Genomic DNA, 20,617 nt, shown 5'->3' with positions numbered 1-20,617 from the left:
CCACGCAGGATGGGTGCTGTGATGATCCCACCGGCTGGCTCTACCTGTGATACTTCCACCAGGGCCACCACCTGTCAGGATCTCAGTTTTTATTTGTTCTCTCACACGCTCTATTATTTATTTATTTATTTATTATTAAATTTATATACCGGCTGACTAGCATAGCTCTCTGGGCGGTGAACAACAGATTAATACAAAATACAATAAAATCCAATAAAACGAACCACAAAGTACAGAGAATGGGAGATCTAAAAACAATTACAATACAATTTAAAACAGAATTAAGTTAGATTAAAAGCCCTGGAAAAGAGGAAGGTTTTAACCTGGCGCCGAAAAGACAGCAGCGTCGGCGCCAGGCGTACCTCATTGGGGAGACTGTTCCACAGTTCGGGGGCCACCATCGAAAAGGCCCTAGTTCTTGTAACCACCCTCCGAGCCTCCCTGTGGGACGGAGCTCGGAGGAGGGCCTTTGATGAAGAGCGCAGTGTACGGGCAGGTTCATATTGGGAGAGGCGTTCCAACAGGTATTGTGGTCTAGCACAGATCTCACAAGATCCCACTGCTAGGCAGCACCACCAGTCACTCCCTGTAAACAATACTGCTAGAGACCTCACCTTAGTCTTCCTATGGCTTGTTACTTTGTGTCTGGGTGCCCTTGCTGTCCACAACCCCCCTGTATCTTTGTCTATAAAGCCTACAGTCCTGGGTTGCTCTGGATACTTGACGATGTTACAGTATCTCCCTTCACCGCTGCCACCATTTATTTGATACAGTTTCCCTCCAGCCTTGGTAATTACCCTGCCCTCCCTTCTGGTCTGTGTATCCCCAGCCAAGGATCAGGCTTTTGGTAAACCAATAAAAGTATTTATTTGATAACACCAGGAAATAACAAGATTACTTTAGGAATGTTCAACAAGCGTATGGTTTCATTTAGTGTCACTCTTTATGTTTCCAGTCTTATATATTCTGCCTAAATACCAGCCAAATACAATGCTACCCTCCCTCAGAACTCTGCCAACCAACTCATCCAAATAACTCTCCTACAACTCTCACAATTCCCCCCCTGACTCAACTGCCATCCTCTCATTTATACCTTCAGCCATTCAAACACTCAGCCAATCATCATCCAACATTCTCCAGCATTCTAGCCCATGTACTCCCCCCTCTCACTCAGTCACTTACCATATATCGCTTAATAAACCCACATTTACCATATTTACAGATATTAAAATACAGGGACATCACAGATGCCTCCGTTGAACTTCAGAGGCAGTGATCCTGCGAGGTGATGGGTGCTCACGCATAAGTGGTTTTCCTGTAGGAAAGGCGCTTGTGAAACAGCACCCAGCAGAATTGGTCCCTGTTCTTGGGAGGGGGAAAGAAGACACAACACCTCCTTCCCCCACCCCCTCCCGCCAAAAGTGTAATTAGTGCTTTTTTTAAACCCTAATTAAACATTAGACCCAACTCTGAACTTATTTGAGACCAGCTCAGAGGTGGAGCAGGTAGCCCCTGGGTCAACCCAGGTCAGCCTGAACACCCCCACCCCGATTGGAGCCACAGGGCAGTTTGGGGGGCGGTGCGCAGGCCTAGCTTTTATCCTTCAGCAAGCTCCATGTCCACTGCCAATAAAGGAGAGTCTGTCTTCCATCCAGGCCAAAAGCTGGGTCTTGGACCAAAGTGGGGCAGGAGATGGCACACAGAACAAAATCAGGTTTGGTTGGAGAGGAAAGATGCAGCCCTAGAGAGCAAAAAGGATGATGGGGCTGGTCAGACTGGAGCAGCAGGACTTCAGACAGTGCTGAAGTTGGCAGCTGAGAATAGAGACAGCCTCCCTGTTCAGCCATTCCAGGGTGGCATCTCCACCTCTCTCTTCTGAAAACGGGGACAGAAGAGACGCTAGCCAAACCCTGCCCCTTTTTACTGTAAAACCTGGTGGGAGCAGCTGGAGTGTTGTTGGTTTTTTTAATCGACTTCAAGGGGATTTCGCAGCTGATTGGCAGATGAACCTGTTCCGCCTCCAGGCGTGGCCAATGGAAACGCTTTGCTCTGGCGACTAGTGAGCTCACCGCCTTGGCCTTCAGGCTAATCAAGAGATCATACCGAGCCCAGTGGGCCGATGAATTGTCTGACTGAGGAAGCAGCTACATACATTTGTGCACCGGTCACGGGTGTCAAGTGGCATTGTTAGCCCTAGATCAGGTTCCAGCAGGGTGCATAATGGGCAACCACCTTTGAAGACTCCCCAGGAACTTCACCTGTCCCAGACTGCCGCAGCAAGGGGCATGGGGAGTGCTCATCCTTCAGAGCGTGCCCCACCTATTCGAAAAGAGTGGCGCTGGCTCGCAGTCTGTTTCAAAACACATTTCAAAGAACCGGTGAAGCCCTGACTGGCTTGCAGGGCTGCCTCCTTCTGCACCAGCTTGTCCTCCCTGCAGGGCCGGGGTTCCTCCATGGCCTGAAGGTGGAGGGACCACAGCTGGTTGGATGCCAGAGACTGTCTTTCCTGGGCCATGCCTAGACTGTGGAACTCTGTGCCATGGGAGGCCCATTTTGCACCTAAGAGCGTCTGTTAAGTCAGACAGATGGGCAACTAACAAATAAAATTTTATTTTATTATTATTATTACGATTCTCGCCTGCCCTTTTTTTTTTTTTGCCATTTGAGGTGTTTCTTGTCCTTTTGCACCATCCAGGTTGGAAAAATCCTTTGTGGTCTACTTTCTGCTTTGAGATGTTGTGATCTGTGGCACGTGTCTCTGCTTGATACTCTAGCATTTTGCTCTTGTCAGGCTTCTGAGTAATTTTTAATCCATCAGAATTTTTAACCCCTGAGAAGGGCCAGGTAAAAATTATCTTCATAATCGAATAACCATTCCTCTGTGCGCCATTTGCCGGGGGGTAGGGGTAGGCTGCACAACCAAGGCGGGTCTGTTCTCCTCGTGCCTTTCTCCTGAACCTCCCAGAGGCGTCTGGCCGGCCACTGCGGGGAAAGAGGCTGCGGGGGATCCATTGCAGCCTGATCCGGCAGTGCAGTTCTTTGCTTCCTTCCTTCCTTTTAGTCACGTACACCCTCTCAGGAATATTCAGCAGCACTCTGCTGTTCACCCAGACAGTAGCCACACTGGCGCCGTCAGTGGATACACACCAACACCAGTGAGACAAGTTCTCAGCTGTGCACATTTGTGAATGCATGCAGATGAGCCCTTCGCTCACTGGTGTTTAGGCACACACTGATGCATTGGTATAGTTACTGTCCATGCATAATCTTACCTGATGACTCTCTTGCATGTACATAAATGTACCAGATAAATGTATGATGGCTGCATGCATACGCTTGCCACAGTTGTGTACACATAGTCATTGAGCAACACGTGTGAGTTACAGTGAAAAGTGACTCCCCTTCCCCTTGAATTCTGCCCCCATGAGCTGCTTCTGTCCTTCACAAGAAAGGACCCTTGTGTCCTTTCCACCTGTGTGGGTACTGGGACTCATGCCTTTCATGGTATTTGCTGATCCTCCTGCATCCCAGAATTATCATGTGTTTTAGTCCTCTGGAGTGGCTTCTGGGGAGACTGCAAAGAGCCCTTGTGCAGAATGAGTTTCCACCAAGCCCCGGGCGTGGGCAAAGCTTGGCTGGGGGGTGATGAATGCCCACCCCATGACCCTCCCCTTCTCGCCCCTGCAGGTGGAGCTGTCAGATGGGACGACCCACATCATCACAGATGCTTATGCCGGCAAAGAGTACATCATCCAGGTTGCGGCCAAGGACAATGAGATCGGCACGTGGAGCGACTGGAGTGTGGCCGTGCATGCCACGCCCTGGACGGAGGAACCGAAACATCTCACCACTGAAGCCCAGGGAGCAGGTGAAGCAGAGGAGAGGGGAGGAGTTGTCTCTGGGGAGAGGGAGGAGGTCTTGCTCGGGCTGTAAAGCAGGACTTGGGATTGGACAAAGTCACGGAGCGGAAGGCTCTATCGATGGCTCATGGCTGCGGTAACTGTGTGTTGTCCCTCCACTGTCAGAGGCAGTAACCCTCCAAAGAATCACAAGTGGGGAGAGTTGCTGTTGCGCTCTGGTCCTGCTTGTCGGTTTCCCGTTGGGGGCATCTGGGTGGCCATTGTAAGAAAAGGGTGCTGGGCCGGGTGCCCCCTCCTTTGGCCTGATCCAGGGGGGCTTTTCGTATGTCCAATGCCCCTGCCCTAATTTCAGACGCCCTCTGCCAGGGATCCCTTCAGACTGCTGGCAAGAGCCTCCGTTCTTCCCCTGCACCCACTTTTCATTCTTGCTTTGTCCACAGCTGGCTTTGGCCTTGCACACCCTGGCATACACACCCCCAATTACGCCCAAGCGAATGCAACTCTCTACAGAAAGGAACCTTGCTGCCCACAACCTGCTTTAAAGCCACAAAGCACCTTACACACCCCAGGGCCCAGGGCTGCTTGCCTCCATTCTTTGTTCAGATTGGGGATGGGCGGTGTCCGAAACGGGGCTGAGAGGTGGCAGTCCTGGCAAGGTCAGTGAAGATGTCAGTAGGATGGGACCTGTGGGGTCCCTAGCAAACCAGAACACGCTGAAGCCTGTTCTGTAGACCAAGGGCAAATACACACTCCATGGTGATGTGCATTCGGGGCTTGATGGAAGCTCCTTTTTGGGGTGCTGTACACACATAATCATCCCCATGTCATCCTTTCCCACACTGTTTGGCAATCTAAAGCGCATTCTGCAGCAATGGTTATCATCCAGTTTGTGCCGCGAATGCCCTTCTCAAGCGCTTGCTGTATAAAGAGAGCGCTTTCTCAGGTCACCTCCTTCTGGGGTGGGCCTGCTGACCTCGCAGGGGGCCGTGCCACTCCCCTTCACCATGTCTACCTCGTCTAGGAAGGAAACAGGCAAATTAGGGAGTGGGACAGTCGCTTTGCCGCCTCTGTGGAGCAATATATATCCCTGTCTCTCAGTATCTCCACCCACCAGTTTCCACCCCTTCTCTTTTGAAAGGCTTCAATTTAAAAAAAAAAAAGATATGTGGAAACACTAATTGAGGGGAGGGGAGTTTGAGAACACACCCAGCTGTGCGTACAGACAACACGGATAGTACCTGCCGCTTTAGATGACATTTTCGTGCAGAGGCAATTGCAAACCGCTATGTGCAAGAGGGCACTGTGGAAAACCAGCCGCTGCGCATTTCAAAGGCCACGTATGTACACAGGCCAAGTGAAGTCTGTTCTGGGAGCCCATGGTAGAAATTCAACATTAGAGCAAGAAGCAGATGAGAGAGGAGAGAGCAGTCAGGCTGCATTCAGGTTCTGCCTGCAGTCACGCACGCTATCTGGGCCTGAGGCCGGCCAGATTTCAGCCAATCAGAAACAAGCCTTGGATGTGACCGATGTGACTACTGTCCAGGAGGCCTTTAACCAGCTTTGAATGTTGAGAACCTTCCAGCCCATGGCTTAGCAACAGCCAGTGTCTGGCACATAAAACCCTGGATTCCTAAGAGCACCCCCATTTCCTCAAAGCCAAGGGGTTTAGAAAACCAGCCACCTTCTCCCAGTGGAGGTGAGCAGGGCCCCAGGGCTTAAATTTATGTCCAGGCCACGGTGACATAGAGAACGTCCCGACAGTATAAGCTACGCAGCAGTGGAACAGGCTGTCCTTGGTCAGGGGCTTTAAGCAGAGGCTGGGTGGCCACCTATCTTATCAGGGGTGCTGTAGTAGCGGGGTTTCTGTTTTGGCATCAGGCTAGACTGGATGACCTTTTAAGGACCTTCGCAGCTCTTTGATTCCACGAATGCAAGCCCTTGTACCCAAGGGGCTCTGGACCCACTGCCTTTTGAGTGGTTCTTCCAGGGTTAAGTGAAACACATCCATTTTGAGGGGCACAGGTGTGATGTGAAAACTCTGACTCTCTCCATCATGGTCCTGACACCAAATGCAGCTTTTCAGTTGGGAGTGCTTTTTAAAAACAAAGCTAAACTCTGCACTCTGTGTCTTAAGTGTTCCTGACTAGGATAAACCCAGTTTATTAGGATGGCAAAGTCCCCTTTTCTCTCTACACCCCCGCATACGTACAGAGAGAGACTGATTATTTTGTCCCAACGGACACATTTTGGTCACTGCCTTTGGGCAGCTGCTACCACACCAACACGTGTGCAGGAGGGACAACTAAGAGCCAGTCGAGGTGTGCAGACGCTGGAAGAGCCCATGGACAGGTCGTCATGGAAGATCTGGCCTCAGCTTCCCTCCTTAAGACACACCTTCTCCTTCCTCCATCTCCCTCAACATCATTGACATCAGCCACCCTGCTGACAAAGCAGCTGATGACTGGCAAGGGTGTTCACATCGCAGATTTGTCAGAGGAGCTTAAGGTCTTGGGATGGCTTTTGCTTCTTCGCCCAGCGCATAATGAAACCAGGGAACTCCCTGCCACAAGATGTGGCGACGGCCCTCAAGGTGCTCCACCCACTGAGCCCCACTCCCTCTCCCGTCATTGAGGAGGAGAGGCCAATTAATGGCTGTGAATCATGATAATTAAATGGAACTTCCATGCTCAGAGACAGTATACCTCTGATGCTGGGAAGAGAGAAGAGGTAGGCCACTACCGTTCTTGTGACCTTCCCAGAATGCTGGACCAGAGAGACCCTGGTCTGATCCTGCGCTCTTTTATCTTCAGCTGGCTGGCTGGCTAGCTAAGCCTTCCCCACACACAGCCCCCTGGACAGGATGGTGGGCTTTCAGGAGCCGAAGAAGCAGCCGCCACTTTGCAGGTCTCAGACAAAAGTGCTGTCCAGCATTGGTATTTGCAAGGGCACAACAGGAAGCCAGTTAGCAAGGAAAGCCACAAAGTGAAGATGGCTCTGTTTCTAGGAAATTGCTGGGCTGCCTTCCAAGCGCATCATGCGATATCAGAAGCAGCCGTGCAGCGTCCGGGCTGGTCCCCTCAGCTGGCACTGCTGCTTGCGGGGTTGGGAAATCAAGCCAGAATGCTGTCCGCTGCTGGGAAAGCACTGGGAGAGATGCCAGAGTCCCTCAGGGCATGTGGCTGCGCATGCACAAGAGGACGGGCCAAGGATCAGCACTGCCGGCTGCATGATAGACCATGCTGAGACTGCACATTTCGACACGCAGCGGAGGTCAGCTCTCGGCAGCCGCCACAGTGGTGGCATATTGCAAGCCTTGCCGGATTTGAGAATGCACCAAGCCACGTAACCCTGGCTCACACCACACCCTAAGTCACGGTGGCTCGTGATATCGGCCCTCTTTTGTTCCATTCAGGACTTTAAGGTGAGCTGAAAATGCTGCCTTAACGGCACCGTTTGTGTGTCAGAGGTGGGTCAAGAGGCCTCTGAGACTGCTACATCTCTGGATGTCCCTTCACCCGGGGACTCACCAAAGTGTAAGCCTGTGCATGCTGCAGACCTTTGCCTTGTGCTTAGCGTTAACTACTGTAGGTGTAGCTGTACTGGATATTCACTTGAAAAACATCTCGGTGCAAACCAGAGAATTTCAAGGGTAGAGATCATTTGCAAGAGCTGGTTGTCTTTTAATCTTATTCTCCACTTGTTCAGGGCTGCTAGTTGCCCCAGTCTGTTAATTTTGATTGTTTGAAGTAAGGGGTGCTGTTGCTTCCTAGTGGCATAATCCCACCCAATTAGAGATCATGTAATGAATATTATGATGTCATAGTGCCATGTAGCCAATTAGCTACGGCTGAATGATGATGTTTTGAAGCCAATTCAGACTGAGGACAGTGCTTCCTGCCCTCACTCTGAACAGGGAAACATGGGAAAGTACCTTATACTCATGTGGGTCCATGTCACCTAGTATTGCCTGCTCTGACTGGCGGCAGCTCGCAGGCAGAGAAGGGTTTTTTCCTGTCACCTCCTACTTGATCCTTTTATAGCTGGAGATGCTGGCAATTGAACCCAGGATCTCCTAAGTGCTTTGCCATAGAGCTAATGGGCTCGTCTTCTTTCAGTAGGTGACCTCTGTTTTGGCATATAAGTAGTAATCGTTTTTTCAGAAATGTTACTGTGCTAAGGAGAGCTGAGCAGCTGAAAGGAGGTGCCTTTCTGCAAAACAAAAACACTTCTGTCCCTGTTCACAGCACACACATACACAAAATCAGTGGAGGGGGGGCACTTGGTGTTCTTTTTTGGATGTTACCTGTTAACTTTAAATCCATGTAGTATTTTACACTGTCACGGATACTTAGTACACAGCTTATTGTAGATATGTCAACCAGTTAAAGCATTTTGATTTACCATCCACCTTTTTACTGATTGATCCATTAACCAATTGCCTTGAACACTAATTTGCAAATTACCAATACCTCAGTGTTGCGAGCACCTCCTTGAGAATCTGAAGGACGTCTGATAGAGCTTACATTGAATCAGCAGGCAATTAATCCCATAGAATGGAACCAGTGACCTCGGGAGGTGGTGGGCTCTCCGACCCTGGAGGCCTTCAAGAGGCAGCTGGGCAGCCACCTGTCAGAGATGCTTTAATGTGGATTCCTGCACTGAGCAGAGGGTTGGACTCGATGGCCTTATAGGCCCCTTCCAACTCCACTGTTCTATGATTCCATGAGCCAAACATAGCCTCTGGAAATGGACAAATCAAATGACCTCACAGTTTGGCGCCATTGATTTATAGTTGCCCCTGCGGGTCATCATTATTCAAATGTTTTGCTTGATTAAGCTACCAGGTGAACTGATTGAACATCTGCTGCCAGGAAGGGCTATGGGGTTCTTTTGGCCTGGTGTTTTTTGAAAGAAATACTCCTCACAACTACAAAAGAGCTGCACCCTCTGAGACCTGCCGCGCCACACACTGCACTAGCCGGACACCAGAGGTGGCTCTGGGATTCCTGGCTGACTCCCTGCCTCTCCTGCTCCTGTGACCCCCCCGGGAGGTGAGAGGGTCTGAGAGCCAGCCTGGAATCCCGGCTGCTGCTGTGGAGTCCTCCAGTCCTCCTCCTGCAGGGATGTCCAGCTCCTCAGGGTTGCTGGCAGTGCAGAGATCTCCTGGAGAGTTCTGGAGACCTTAGGTTTGAGATCTGAGCTGCGTTGAACCTGACAGATACTTACACACAAACTTTCCAGTGCTGTTGGAAGGAAGGCAGGCTTAGCCTTTCTGCATCTCCATTGCTCCGCCTGGCCATTCATCCTGCTGCCCTCATCGCTACTGCAAGACTAACCCACAGCCTGATTCCATGGGGGTATGTAGCGTCTTTCCCCCAGTGACGTTGCAATGTTCTTGGAGCGCTCGCTCATATTTCCAGATTCTATCCTGGTCTCCAGCTTGTCGAGGGAGGGAAGGGTGCATGAAAGAGAGGGGAAGGCAGCCCGGCGAATCCTCAGGAGGCATAAGCAATACCCCGCATGTCCAGAGTGTAAGGAACGGGCAGCAGGAGATGAACAGCTGCTGCTTGAGATACAAAGCAACCAATTTGGGATGTATTGGACTACATGATCGTCTGGGCCCACACCTGGATTTTTGAATATGACTGAACACATTAGAAATAGGGCTGTGCCAAATGTTCCTGTTTTATTTTCTACTATTGTTTCCCATCCCTGCTGCTGGTCTGGTGCAATTTCCCCCCTTTAATTACTGAGTTATCTTCCTGGGAACAGTCATATGGGTGGTCAGCCTATCAGGAATCACACCACCACATAGTCAATCAGTTTGCCTACATGATGTCATAACTAAGGGCAAATGAGTGAGGGGCATTACTTACAAACGCACACACACAAACACTCTGAAGAGGTTGTTTTTCCAAAACAAAATCACAAAATGCACCTCTGGATTTTTTTTTAAGCTCAGCTCAATTTAACATATAAAAATGGTGTACAAATGATTTTCAATAACAATAAACATGTGGGAAAAAATTAAGGATCACCACTAGTACTTGTGACAATTTTGCTCAAAGAAAGATTGAAAAATGTGATCAGTTTTAAAGGCAGGAAGCAAAGGCCAACTTCCTAGGCTTGGCCTTTCCAGTGGGCATGTACTACCCTCTGGTGGCCACCTGCATTGCCATGCAAGTAGGAAGAGCTTCCAACAATGAGTTGCTATCCTCAGTCCCGTTGACTTCAGCGGGATGTAAGCAGTTTAACCAGGTACAGGATTGTGTATTTGGTTCTTCCCAGGTGACAGCCATTTAGGAATTTTCCCCAGTGGTGATTACATGTTTGCATGTGTCTTGGTGGGCCCTCTGTTGTAGCTGTAAATATAGCACAGTTTCTCCCCTTCACCATCTCATTAGTCTTTTTTTCTTTTTTTAAGTGTATGTTTTACATTTTTATTCTGTTTTTCCTCCATGGAGTACAGGGCAGCACACATAGTTCTTCTCACCCACTTTAACCCTGCCAACAACCCTGTGAAGTAGGGTCAGGGTGAGAGACGGCAACAGTGAACTTCATAACTTAGTGAGGATCTGAACCTGGGTCTCCCCAGTTGTAGTCTGACCCTTTAGCCGCTACACCTGCCTGGCTCTCGGCTTGCACATGAGCTGTCTTGCACCACTCTTACCCTCCCCCCCAGCCTTCTGAAACGTGCCCTTGGGAACATGGGGGTGGTGTTGTGTGCTGCCAGCCTGCCCGGTAGTCGTTGTCCCTGCTATAGCAACAGCACCAAGGAGTTTCCCTTTTGCTGCAGGAAGGCGGCTGTCTTCCTTTCTAGAGCTACGTGTGTGCTCCAGCCCAGGAGTGCTGCCGGCTGTATCTGGGTTGAGTTTTCCAGAGATTCCCATCTCATTTCCCCAAATGGATCCCGCTCTTGCTGTTTCTCCCAATGACGTCCTCATCACGGTCCATCGTGTGCCAGCTTTTTTCTCTTCTTCCCAACACCTGTGGGAATCAGAGGAGAATGAAGGTTGGTGCAATGACCCACTCACCGCCAGCAGTGACTATATGTGAGGTGCCCAGCCATTGCTGACAGACCAGGAGGATTTGGGAAGGCATTTCTTGTGCTGTAGCAACCCAGCTTCCCTTGGTGATTCTGAACCTGCCGTGTCGAGTGCAAATGCTGGGAAAGGGTTGTCCTTGGAATCCGGGATGCTGACTTGCTGGCGCATGAAGAATTGCAATGGCAGAAGAGCCTCATAGGGAGAGTCCTGCACTCCTGCCAACAGAACTGGAGCACCAGAGAGCAACAAGGAGAGCACCCCAGGGGGCTGACATTCTGTCGCCGGACTAGGCAGCGTTGGGCAACTTTGTCCCCAGGGTACCCCTGGCCAAGGAGAAGCGTCTTGTCAAGTCACAGCAGCTCTCAGGTACGGCCCTCCTCCGTTATTACAGCGATACTACTCCTCTTTTGGTGGACGTCTGTCACAGGGCTGCTGTCATTCTCTGCTTTGCTTTTATCTGTGTTTATGTTCCTGGTTCTTCTTAATCCTGTGGACTGATGTCTTCCTTTTCTTCCTTCCGCAGACAGACAGTTTATGGACCCTGTTTTCCCTGATCACATTAGCTCTGTCGATGGGTGCCAAATCCCCATCACCTGCCTGGTTTATCAGAGCTCAGAGTATCAGCTGCAAATACATTCTCCCTGAGGCCCATGCAAAGAATCCCAGTGTTCAGATCTTCTGTGCTTGGGTCCCTTGTGACCTACTCTGGGGCATTTGCTGGGCAGTGGGGGCCATTGCTTCTTGGGGATGGAGTGAAGGCAGCTCATGTGGGGCATCCAGAGGAAAGAAGGGCTCAGAGGCCACTGGGGGCAGTGCAAGGGGGCAGGGGCTGTCGTGGCCATTGGTGGGTTTGGCACCGATGATGCTTCTTTGCCACACAGCTGGAGGTTGCAGAGCAAGGTGTTGCCCTGTTTTATGTACTGCTGTACAGCGACAACAATACAAATATAATCAACAATCAATATCCTTACAAATGGAATAAAAACAGAATAGAGTCCGGGAAAGCTTGGGTAAACGCAGCTCAGTGGCTGAAGGCCCCAGGTGCCATCTCCTGCCTTGAACTCTGGAGAGCTGCTGCCAGCCAGTGTAGGCAATACTGAGCTAGATGGACCTGCCGCTTGACTGGGTATAAGGCTACTTCCTCTGTTCCTGAGAGGTGTTTAAATGTCATGACTGCCTCCGCCTGCCGCGAGTGCACTCCCCAGCAGCGGTGGTCAGGGCCCAACCCTGACTCGTTCTCTAACACCTGAGGATGTACCTCCCCCCAAAATGCCAACAAAGAACCTCTTTTGGAGCAAGGTAGTTCAGGACTCAGTAGCAGATTATCAGGCGGACTGTGGAGACAACCCGCGGCTGGAGTGAAGGTGGTCTTCCTGTCCCAACGGTAGCTCCTAGGAATGGCATTGAGCTGCAGGGCCTGTGGCCATGGGTGTGTGCACAGTGGCAACAGAGGCACGTGCATCAAAGGACTCTCAAGTGATGTAAACATATTTTCCTGTTGCTCATTTTCCCGTCCAGGTGGGAGGCTGGAAGACGCCAAATCAGACGTGTCTGTTGGCCCAGCAGATTCCCAAACAGAGTCCCCTGCTCTTTTTGCTGTTGGTGTGACTGAGTCTCATCTGGGTGGCCTGAGGGTGTCTGCTACAGGGCCCCCTGCTTTGGCGCATCATTGCAGTCCTCGTAACCACATCCTGGCCTATATTGGGATTTATCAAGACAGGGTAGAGAGTAGCCGTACGTACCAATTTTACCGAGTCAGCTTGTCAAGGCATTTGTTGGCTAAGTATTTGCTTGTTTTACTGGACAGTGGCTTGTTTACTTTCCATTTCCACCCCTTGCAGTGAGAGACATCAACGCGCAACTCAGAGCTGTGGAGAAAGCCGTCACAGAGATCCACAAGAGACTTAACCGTCTGGAAGCTCTTAATGCGAACACGCCTCCAGAGAACGAGGATGCCAGAGAACTGGAGGCATACCCAAACACCCATCACTCCTTTTCTTCCTAACTTAATGCCACCCCTTTCAGCGCTAGCGAAACCCCCACGCCTTGGCTCCACCCACCAGAAGAGTACTGGCACGGTTTTAAATCCTGTTTCCACTTTGGCCAGCCAGGCATCCCTGGGGAGCCCCCAAGTATTGCATGATGGGATAGGCCTTCCCCCATTGCCTCTCAGGCATCAGGTGCTGCAAAGTAGACTGCAGCTGAACATGGAGGTTTCTTCTAGGGTCATGACTAATGCCCACTGGTAGAGCTCTCCATGGATTTGTGTGATCTTTTCATAGGAGCATTAGAGGAGCCACACCGACTCGGGTCCCTGCCTCTTGCCTATTCCACACACCCCAGCTCTGTTTGTCTGCCTGAGTACTCTGCAAACAAATGGAAATAAAAGTTTAAATTCAAAAATTCTTCCCTAATTGTTGTCATTTTCTGTAGAGATGCTCACAACATTCCCAAAAGCCTAAGGAAGAAAGCACAGCTAACAGTATGACCTACTCAGCAGAGAGAAATGATGGGTTGCTTGGAACCCACTGAGTTCTACTCAATGTAGACCCACTGAAATGAATGGGCCTAAGTTCATCCTGTCCATTCATATGAATATGCCTAATGCTGAATGCCACCTAATAATATCCATCCCCAAACTTGTCTGCAAAGCTTCATTCAGACACCGGGCCATCCCATAGATCAGAGAATCTCAGCATTGCTGCAGCAAGACTCTCCCATGCCAGCCACCATGGCCCAACTGTTGGGATGGCCCCCAAAGGTAGCCTTACCTCACTGGTGACCCAGCCTGGCTCTTTTGCATTCCAGGGATGTCACTGGGCTGTCCCATAGATCAGAGAATCTCAGCACTGATGTTTTCTGACATGTATTGGACACTCTCCATCACCGCCCATTGTTGCATCTCCCACAGGAAGCAGAGAGGTTGAGATAGAGCCTAGTTGGTGCTAGCAAAACCACAGCTTCCTGTGGGCCTGAGATGCTCCTACTCAGGGGCAGATGTTGCTGCACTCCTAACTCCTGTGACCACCCCTGACCACAGGCCATGCTGGGTGGTGCTGATGGGAGTTGGGGGGGCTAAGAGCTCCTCCGGATGCCCTTCCTGTTGAGTATTCCTCATGATTTATGCTCCTGATGTCATCAGGGCAGTTATTTATGCATGAAATGTCTATGCCACCCTTCCTCCTAAAAGGAGCCCAGGGCTGCAAACAATAAGTGATAAAACAATAACAGCATCTTAAAAACAATACCGTTGCAGATGCAGACTGGAGTAAAGGGATATGCAATACTGCTTTCAATATTATTCACACTTGCTAAGGTTTTGGGTGGAGAGACTGCTTTGTTTCCAACTGGTGCATGTCCTGTAGTTTCCTGCTAAAATCCTGCTACTTTTCATACCACAATGTTCGGGGGTGGGGTCCCATTTTGATGCATGACGGCACAAGAGTGCCCCTCCAGAGGGCAATTGCACAGTAACAGTGGAGAAGCATCACTGAACAGCTAATAAAGCAGAATGGTGTGTGGACAGTCCAGTACAAATCCACCACAAATGCATCAATGACTTGTTGCAGAAGGCATCCGCACACCTAAAAACACCCAGTCTGGAGGGGCCGTCACAGCACCGGGAAGGCCACAGGTTTCTTATCTCAGCTTCAGATAGAGACCAGGACAGACAGAATGGAGAAGATTAATATTTTACAGGGGGAACGGGGTGGAAAAGTGGAGGGTTGGATGTAGATTGTACCTTGCTCATTCAGGGAAAGCCAACACGGTGTCCTCCAGATGTCCGGGACTCCCAGTGGCCAAGGCTGATGTGAGTTGGAATCCCAGCAGCTTCTGGGGGGCACCAGGTTGGCCCCCTCTGTCACAGCAACATCTTACCTTATTGGAGATGGAAGAGGAAGAAGCCCAAGCTTGCTGGGTTTGTTGAACAAATCCTTTTTGGACTTCCCACTCCCAGCATGATGAACAGATTTATTTTATTTAAAAACCCAACAATCAAAATGCAAACATAAAAGGGGGAGAGCAGAGTAATTAAAACCATACACAAGCACCTTGGCACCCCTCAGCCTAAGCAGAACAGGATAGAAATAAACGTCGCCATCTGGCTGGCCGCTTCTCATTGGACACGTTTGAGCCGAGGGGTTCAGCAGCCCATGGGCCTGTTCAGGTGGTGCCAGGAAGCCTTGTTGCAAAGTGGAGGTATGGGGAGGCTCAGGAGGAGTTTGTTTTTCTTTGGTGTGGAGCAGGGCACTCTAGCAGGTAGCGTTGCCAGATTAGCTCAGCGTCCCCTAAGCGCTGGCATTCTCTTGTGCAGCGCCCATCCGTGTCAATGGGACGTGCAGCAAATCTCTGGTGAGGTTATGGTTGCACTCGTAAGGACTTAACACAAGAGCATAAGCAGAGCCTGCTGGATCAGGCCGAAGAGGGTCCATCTAGTCCAGCATCCTGTTCTCACAGCGGCCAACCAGATGCCCCAAATGGGAAACCTGCCACCGGGTCTGGAGCACAAGAGCACACTTCCCTCCTGTGTTTTTCAGCAACTGGCATTCGGAAGCATACTGCCTCAGACAGTGGGGGTAGAACATAGCCATCATGGCTAGTGGTCATTGGTAGCCTTTGGCCTGGTCGTTAGTCATCATTCAGGGCTCTCACCCCCGCAAGTCAAACTACAGTTGACCTTGTTTGAGCTCCGGGAAGGGACGGCTCCTGCCTGCAACTCCAGAGAGCCGCTGCCAGTCTGCATAGCAGGCAGTGCGGAGCTCAGTGGACCCATGGTCAAAGGCATCTTCCTGTGCTGCCATGCTGATCCTCACAAGCCCACATGGCCAAACCAGGGGAATCTTGGCTGTGTTTTGCTTTGCACTTTGTAATCTTGGACAAACACCTCTCTCTCCATGGGCACCTTTTCCAGCACTGCACCAAAATGGTCGGGAGGTCCAGTGGGAGGAGAGCTTGTGTCCAGGGCGAGACATGCACATCAAGTTCACAAGGAGGCTTCATGGCCAAATCAGAATTCAAACCCATGTGCCCAAAGCTGCCCCAACTCCACCATGTCAAACTGTGCATGGCTTCTGAACTTGGATTGCCCAGCAAGACTTGGTTCCGGGACGTTCCAAGCTAATTAGAAAGAGGCGAGTTTTTCTTACCATGTGCAGAATAACTGCAGATTAGAAAGTGGAGCATGCAGGCCAGAAGGTGCGTTTTGCAGGTGGATTTTGACACCAGCACCTCTCTGACAGTTTCTCCTTCCACAGGCTACACATGACATTGTTTTTGGCCAGCTCTGTATTTCACTACTGGGACGCTATGCATGGCTCCGTGGGGCAAGCAAGGAGGATGCAGGGGGGGCAGTTGGACACCCGCTGTATCTTTGCCCCGTCATTAATTATTTTACTTTCTTTTCCTCTCCTTCAGAGACGACAACCGCAAGCACCTCGGCATTCGTGGTACCCACCACCACCAGCATCCGTGGCTCAGAGGAGCAGAGCAGTGATGGCGCCGGAGCACCGTCCTGGGTGGCTGGTCTGGTGCTGCTGGCATTCGGCATTCACTTTATTTAGTGAGTGTCCCTTGGGGCCCCTCCTTGTGGTAGGGCAGGCAGAGGGGTGAAAGAAGCCAGAGGCAGGCCTGGATTAGAAGGCCGCGGCAGAAAGCATTGCATGGCTGAGCAGGAAGAGAGGAGGCAGAAAGCAACACCTGCCCCTGCCCCGCTCTCTGGCAGGGATGTAGTTGACTTCATGCCCTCTAACCCAGCTGGGGCTGATGGGAGTTGTAGTGCAAAGCATCTGGGAGGCATCAGGTTTGGGAATGGCTGGGTTAGCCCCTTGTCTGGAAACAGACCCTACCGGAGGAATGCTAGAGTTGCCTCCCTCCACTGTGTTCTGGCCCCTGCAGTGAGCAACAGCTCCTGATGCTGTCCCCAAGTTTGCTTCAGAGCCATCCACGGATTGCCGTTCCCAACACACACACAGACAATTCTGGATGTCATTTCAGTGTATTTTGTGCAGGATGACCCACACTCCATTGCAGAGATAATAATGTTTTCTTCCACAAACATCTGGGGAGAGACCAGAGAATGGCCAAAGATCTCTCTCGCACACATGTGCGTGCATGCACCCACACCTGCCATAGAGGGCTGGACGTGCAATTTGTGGTTGAATCCCAGCAATGTAGAAAGCCAACCAGACAATCTTTAAAACGGAATGAATATATTCCAGTTGGTGCAACTATACAACAACAAACAGAAAATCCGAAAGGTGGTGGTTAGGACACATCTACACTACGGCCTTAAACTGGCTGGGAACTGCTTTCAACTCTTATGCCTCCAGCCCCAAAGAATCTTGGGAACTGTAGTTTTGCAAGGGTGCTGGCCATTCACTGATAGGCGACAAGGGTGGTGGGCATCCACAAAAGCAGGGAACAGAGAAAGGAGGGAGGGGAAACCCAGGATGCCGTCGGAAGAAAATGCAGATAAAAAGGTTCCAATGATTTTATTTGAAAAAGTAAAAGTGCCCAACATGATTAAGCAGTTTGTTCCCTTTTCTGCTCATGGTTTGGTTGTAAAATATGTATAGCAATTTCATATGGATTACGTAATGATTTACTTTATGTTTATTTGTTGTAGCCCCTGACGAAGGCCGAGGTTTATGTGGCCAAAACGCGTTGGGCACACACTTCTTTACTTTTTCAAATAAAATCATTGGAACCTTTTTATCTGCATTTTCTTCCTACGGCATCCTGGGTCCCCCCCCCTCCTTTCTCCGTCCCCCATTCACTGATAGAGTCCCACCGCTCTCAAGATTCCTTGACTGGAACTTGTGACACATGCAGGCCAGTCCTGTGAAGTAAGTTTCAGTTCAGTGGGGCTTGCACAGGAAGGTACCTTGTGCAGACGCAGAAAACTGGCCATCTTAGTATTGTCTACACTGACTTGACAGCAGCAGCTGTCCAGAGTTTCAAGCAGGAATCTTTGCAAACCAGTTGCTCTGCTACTGAACTGTGGCCCTTTCCCTACAAAGAAGCACTGTGAGATTTCAGCCTTGAGCAGGTGTACATTTGTGGTGTAGTATCACAGGAACATTGGAAGCTGCCTTAGGCCATTGAGTTAGACAATTGGCCCATCTAGCTCAGTATTGTCTACACTGGCTGGCAGCAGCTCTCTAGAGTTTCAGGCAGGAATCCAGCTCCACCTGGAGATGCCATTGGGGGCTGAACCGAGGGCCTCCTGCATGTAAGGCAGATGTTCTGCCACTGAGCTATGGCCATGTCACTTGCGAAAAAGCCACTTGTGGTTCTGAGTCTGTCTTGCCCTTCTGCCGCTGGGCACTAGAAGGGTGCCTCTCATTATTATTTTTATTGTTGTTGTTGTTGTTTGATTTATATCCTGCCCTTCCTCCCAGCAGGAGCCCAGGGCAGCAAACAGAAGCACTAAAAACATTAAAACATCATAAAAGCAAACTTTAAAACACATTAAAACAAAACATCTTCAAAAACGTTACTTTAAAAAGCTATCAAAACATCTAAGATTAAAATCATTTAAAAAAAGAAAGTTTAAGACCATATTAAAAAGCAATTCCAGCACAGATGCAGACTGGCATCTCTCATGACCGTCTCTTTCTCAATCTCTCTCCTCTAGACTCAGCCCCGCAGCCCCGCTGAGGAGGTCACCGACTCACCGGAACGTCTGTCTTTCCTTCTGTTTTGCACATGGTCTGAAGGATGTGTCACTTCTCTTCATCGCTGCACTCGCTGGAAGGCTGAGTCCTGGAGATCCAGAGCGCCCCCCCCCCCCCGGTGGCTCTCTGCCTGCCAGCCAACCTGCAGCCTTGCTGGCACTGAATGGCCGAATGCCTGAGGACCCCTTGAAAAGGACAGAGGAACTCTCCTCACCCAAAACAGAAAGGCATGAATGTGGGGTGGGATTGGCCGGGGGGGGCGGGGGGGCCCAGACCTGCTCTGTGAAGTGGCAAGGGAGGGAGGAGCGGAATGGGGCCTCAGCCCTCCTGGCCTCGGTCCGGATCATACAGCTAAACCACCATGCCAAAGATGCTCTGCTGGGCCAGCTTGACACCCACCACACTTGGCAACTGAAAGGGGGGGGCGCGAGCCTGGCACGGAGGGGGAGTCGCGCAGCCCTCCTGACAGCTGCGAGAGAATGAACGGTTGAGTCCTCAGCCAGGCAAAACAAGGAGAAGGGCCAGGGGGGCGGCTCTGATGGGTCACTGTCCTCCCCACCCACCACAGGAAAAGCAAAAGCAAACCTCTGGGAGCCACAAGACTTGTGGACACCAAGACTGATGGTGGGGAGGGGGAAGGGGTGTTGGTTTTTACAAGAAACAATTTGTACCTGTCGCACCTGAGTTCTCGCCTCCCCAACTGAAGCAGGGGGGGGAGTTGCTCCTGGACCACACACGACCCCCCCCCTCCGTTTGTAGCTGTGTGTCCATTCTGTTTATACAGAGAAACATTTCGGTTTGTGTATCTTATTATTGGGGCGTGGGATGTATACCTAATGGAGCTGTAGCCAAACTGAGATGTCCGCCCCCCCCCCCAAAAAAACACCCCTCTGTTCCTCTCCCCCCTCCCAAAGTCCTGTTTTGTAATGATCCTGGTCTCCATTCCCCTTTTCCTCCGCCCCACCCCAAATTCCATCTCTCCCCCCCCCCCAATCTCTCTGGTTCAAAGGGCAGTATTTAATACCGTGCGTCCTATTATTCCAAATGATAAAATGCTGTATTTGAACTTTTTATAGATGTATATAGAAAAATTTTAAAACCACACAAACACACACACTTCTCTGAAGAAGAAAAACCACACACACACACACGCAGGAGAGAGGTTGTTCATTAAATGTGACCATTTCATTATGATTTTTGTGAATGTGGTAAATGGTGGTTTTTCTAAAAAAAATCTCCTGGCCCAGAGCCTTGAATCCAGCAAAGGAGGCCTCAGTTCTGTCATAAATGCAGATTCCAAGGCTACAATGGAAGCATCCTGGATGTCAATATTAGGCCGGGGGGGGGGGGACACAGAAGGGGCAGGTTGGGGTTAAGTTTCTGAAAGAGAAATAACAGCCCATTTCACACAAATTCCTTCCCCCTAAAATATTTTCTTTGACGTCCTCTTGATTTTGATGGAGCTAATGTTCAAATAAGCTTGCTTAAGGCCTGCAACCTTATTGTAATTTTCAGTTTATGAATCACTTATCACTTAGATGTGAAAAGTGCCTTTCCTTCAAGTCACCCCAGTGGGGGAGGGGTACCCTTCTGTGGGGACATTTTCACCCTCATCCCCACCCCCAGTGCAATGGAATTCAAAACATTTGGACCTATCCAGATTTTAGGTCAGGACTCACTCCAGGCCCTGTTTGGCAGTCAGTGAGATGACCGAATGCTCTCTTTGCAGAAGGTCCCAGGTTGAATGACAGCCAGGCCCGGCTTCTGCTCTTGGGCTGAGTCCTCTGCCTGGACCCTGTTCTTCCTGGGGAACATCTGCATGTTCAAGGAAAAGTCGAGAAAAGTGCTTTGCCAAATCCGTGTCCACCGAGTCACTGGTCGTGGGGATTATGTCAACACAGATGTTCAGGGCCTGATGTGTGTATGCGTGTGTTTGCAGGTATATTCTGTAACATATCACTGATGCAATGATAGTGCATTTGTGGTGGACTTACAGTGGACCATCTGCACATCATTCCACTTTATTAGTTCATCA

General features: G+C 50.3%; 1 protein-coding gene across 14 annotated transcripts in view; it reads left to right on the top strand.

Annotated features, from left to right (window-relative positions):
• Positions 1 to 19,776, top strand: part of CNTFR (ciliary neurotrophic factor receptor) — a 545,676-nt gene extending 525,900 nt beyond the window's left edge. For 12 of the 14 annotated variants that reach the window (XM_061613148.1, XM_061613142.1, XM_061613124.1 and 9 more), the window contains 3 exons: positions 3,688 to 3,868; positions 12,425 to 12,640; positions 12,748 to 13,309. In XM_061613148.1, the coding sequence (XP_061469132.1) occupies positions 3,688 to 3,868; positions 12,425 to 12,640; positions 12,748 to 12,911 (561 nt within the window). In that variant the 3' untranslated portion in view covers positions 12,912 to 13,309. Of the gene's footprint in view, positions 1 to 3,687; positions 3,869 to 12,424; positions 12,641 to 12,747; positions 13,310 to 16,321; positions 16,467 to 18,542 lie in introns of those variants that run through there. The other 2 variants (XM_061613159.1, XM_061613152.1) reach the window with 2 other exon arrangements.
• The last annotated feature ends 841 nt before the right edge of the window (positions 19,777 to 20,617 follow it).

This window comes from Rhineura floridana, chromosome 1 (assembly GCF_030035675.1).
Source record: "Rhineura floridana isolate rRhiFlo1 chromosome 1, rRhiFlo1.hap2, whole genome shotgun sequence".
Classification (NCBI taxonomy): domain Eukaryota; kingdom Metazoa; phylum Chordata; class Lepidosauria; order Squamata; family Rhineuridae; genus Rhineura; species Rhineura floridana.
Note: the sequence above shows the minus strand (reverse complement) of the source record. Positions and strands in the feature narration are given on the sequence as shown.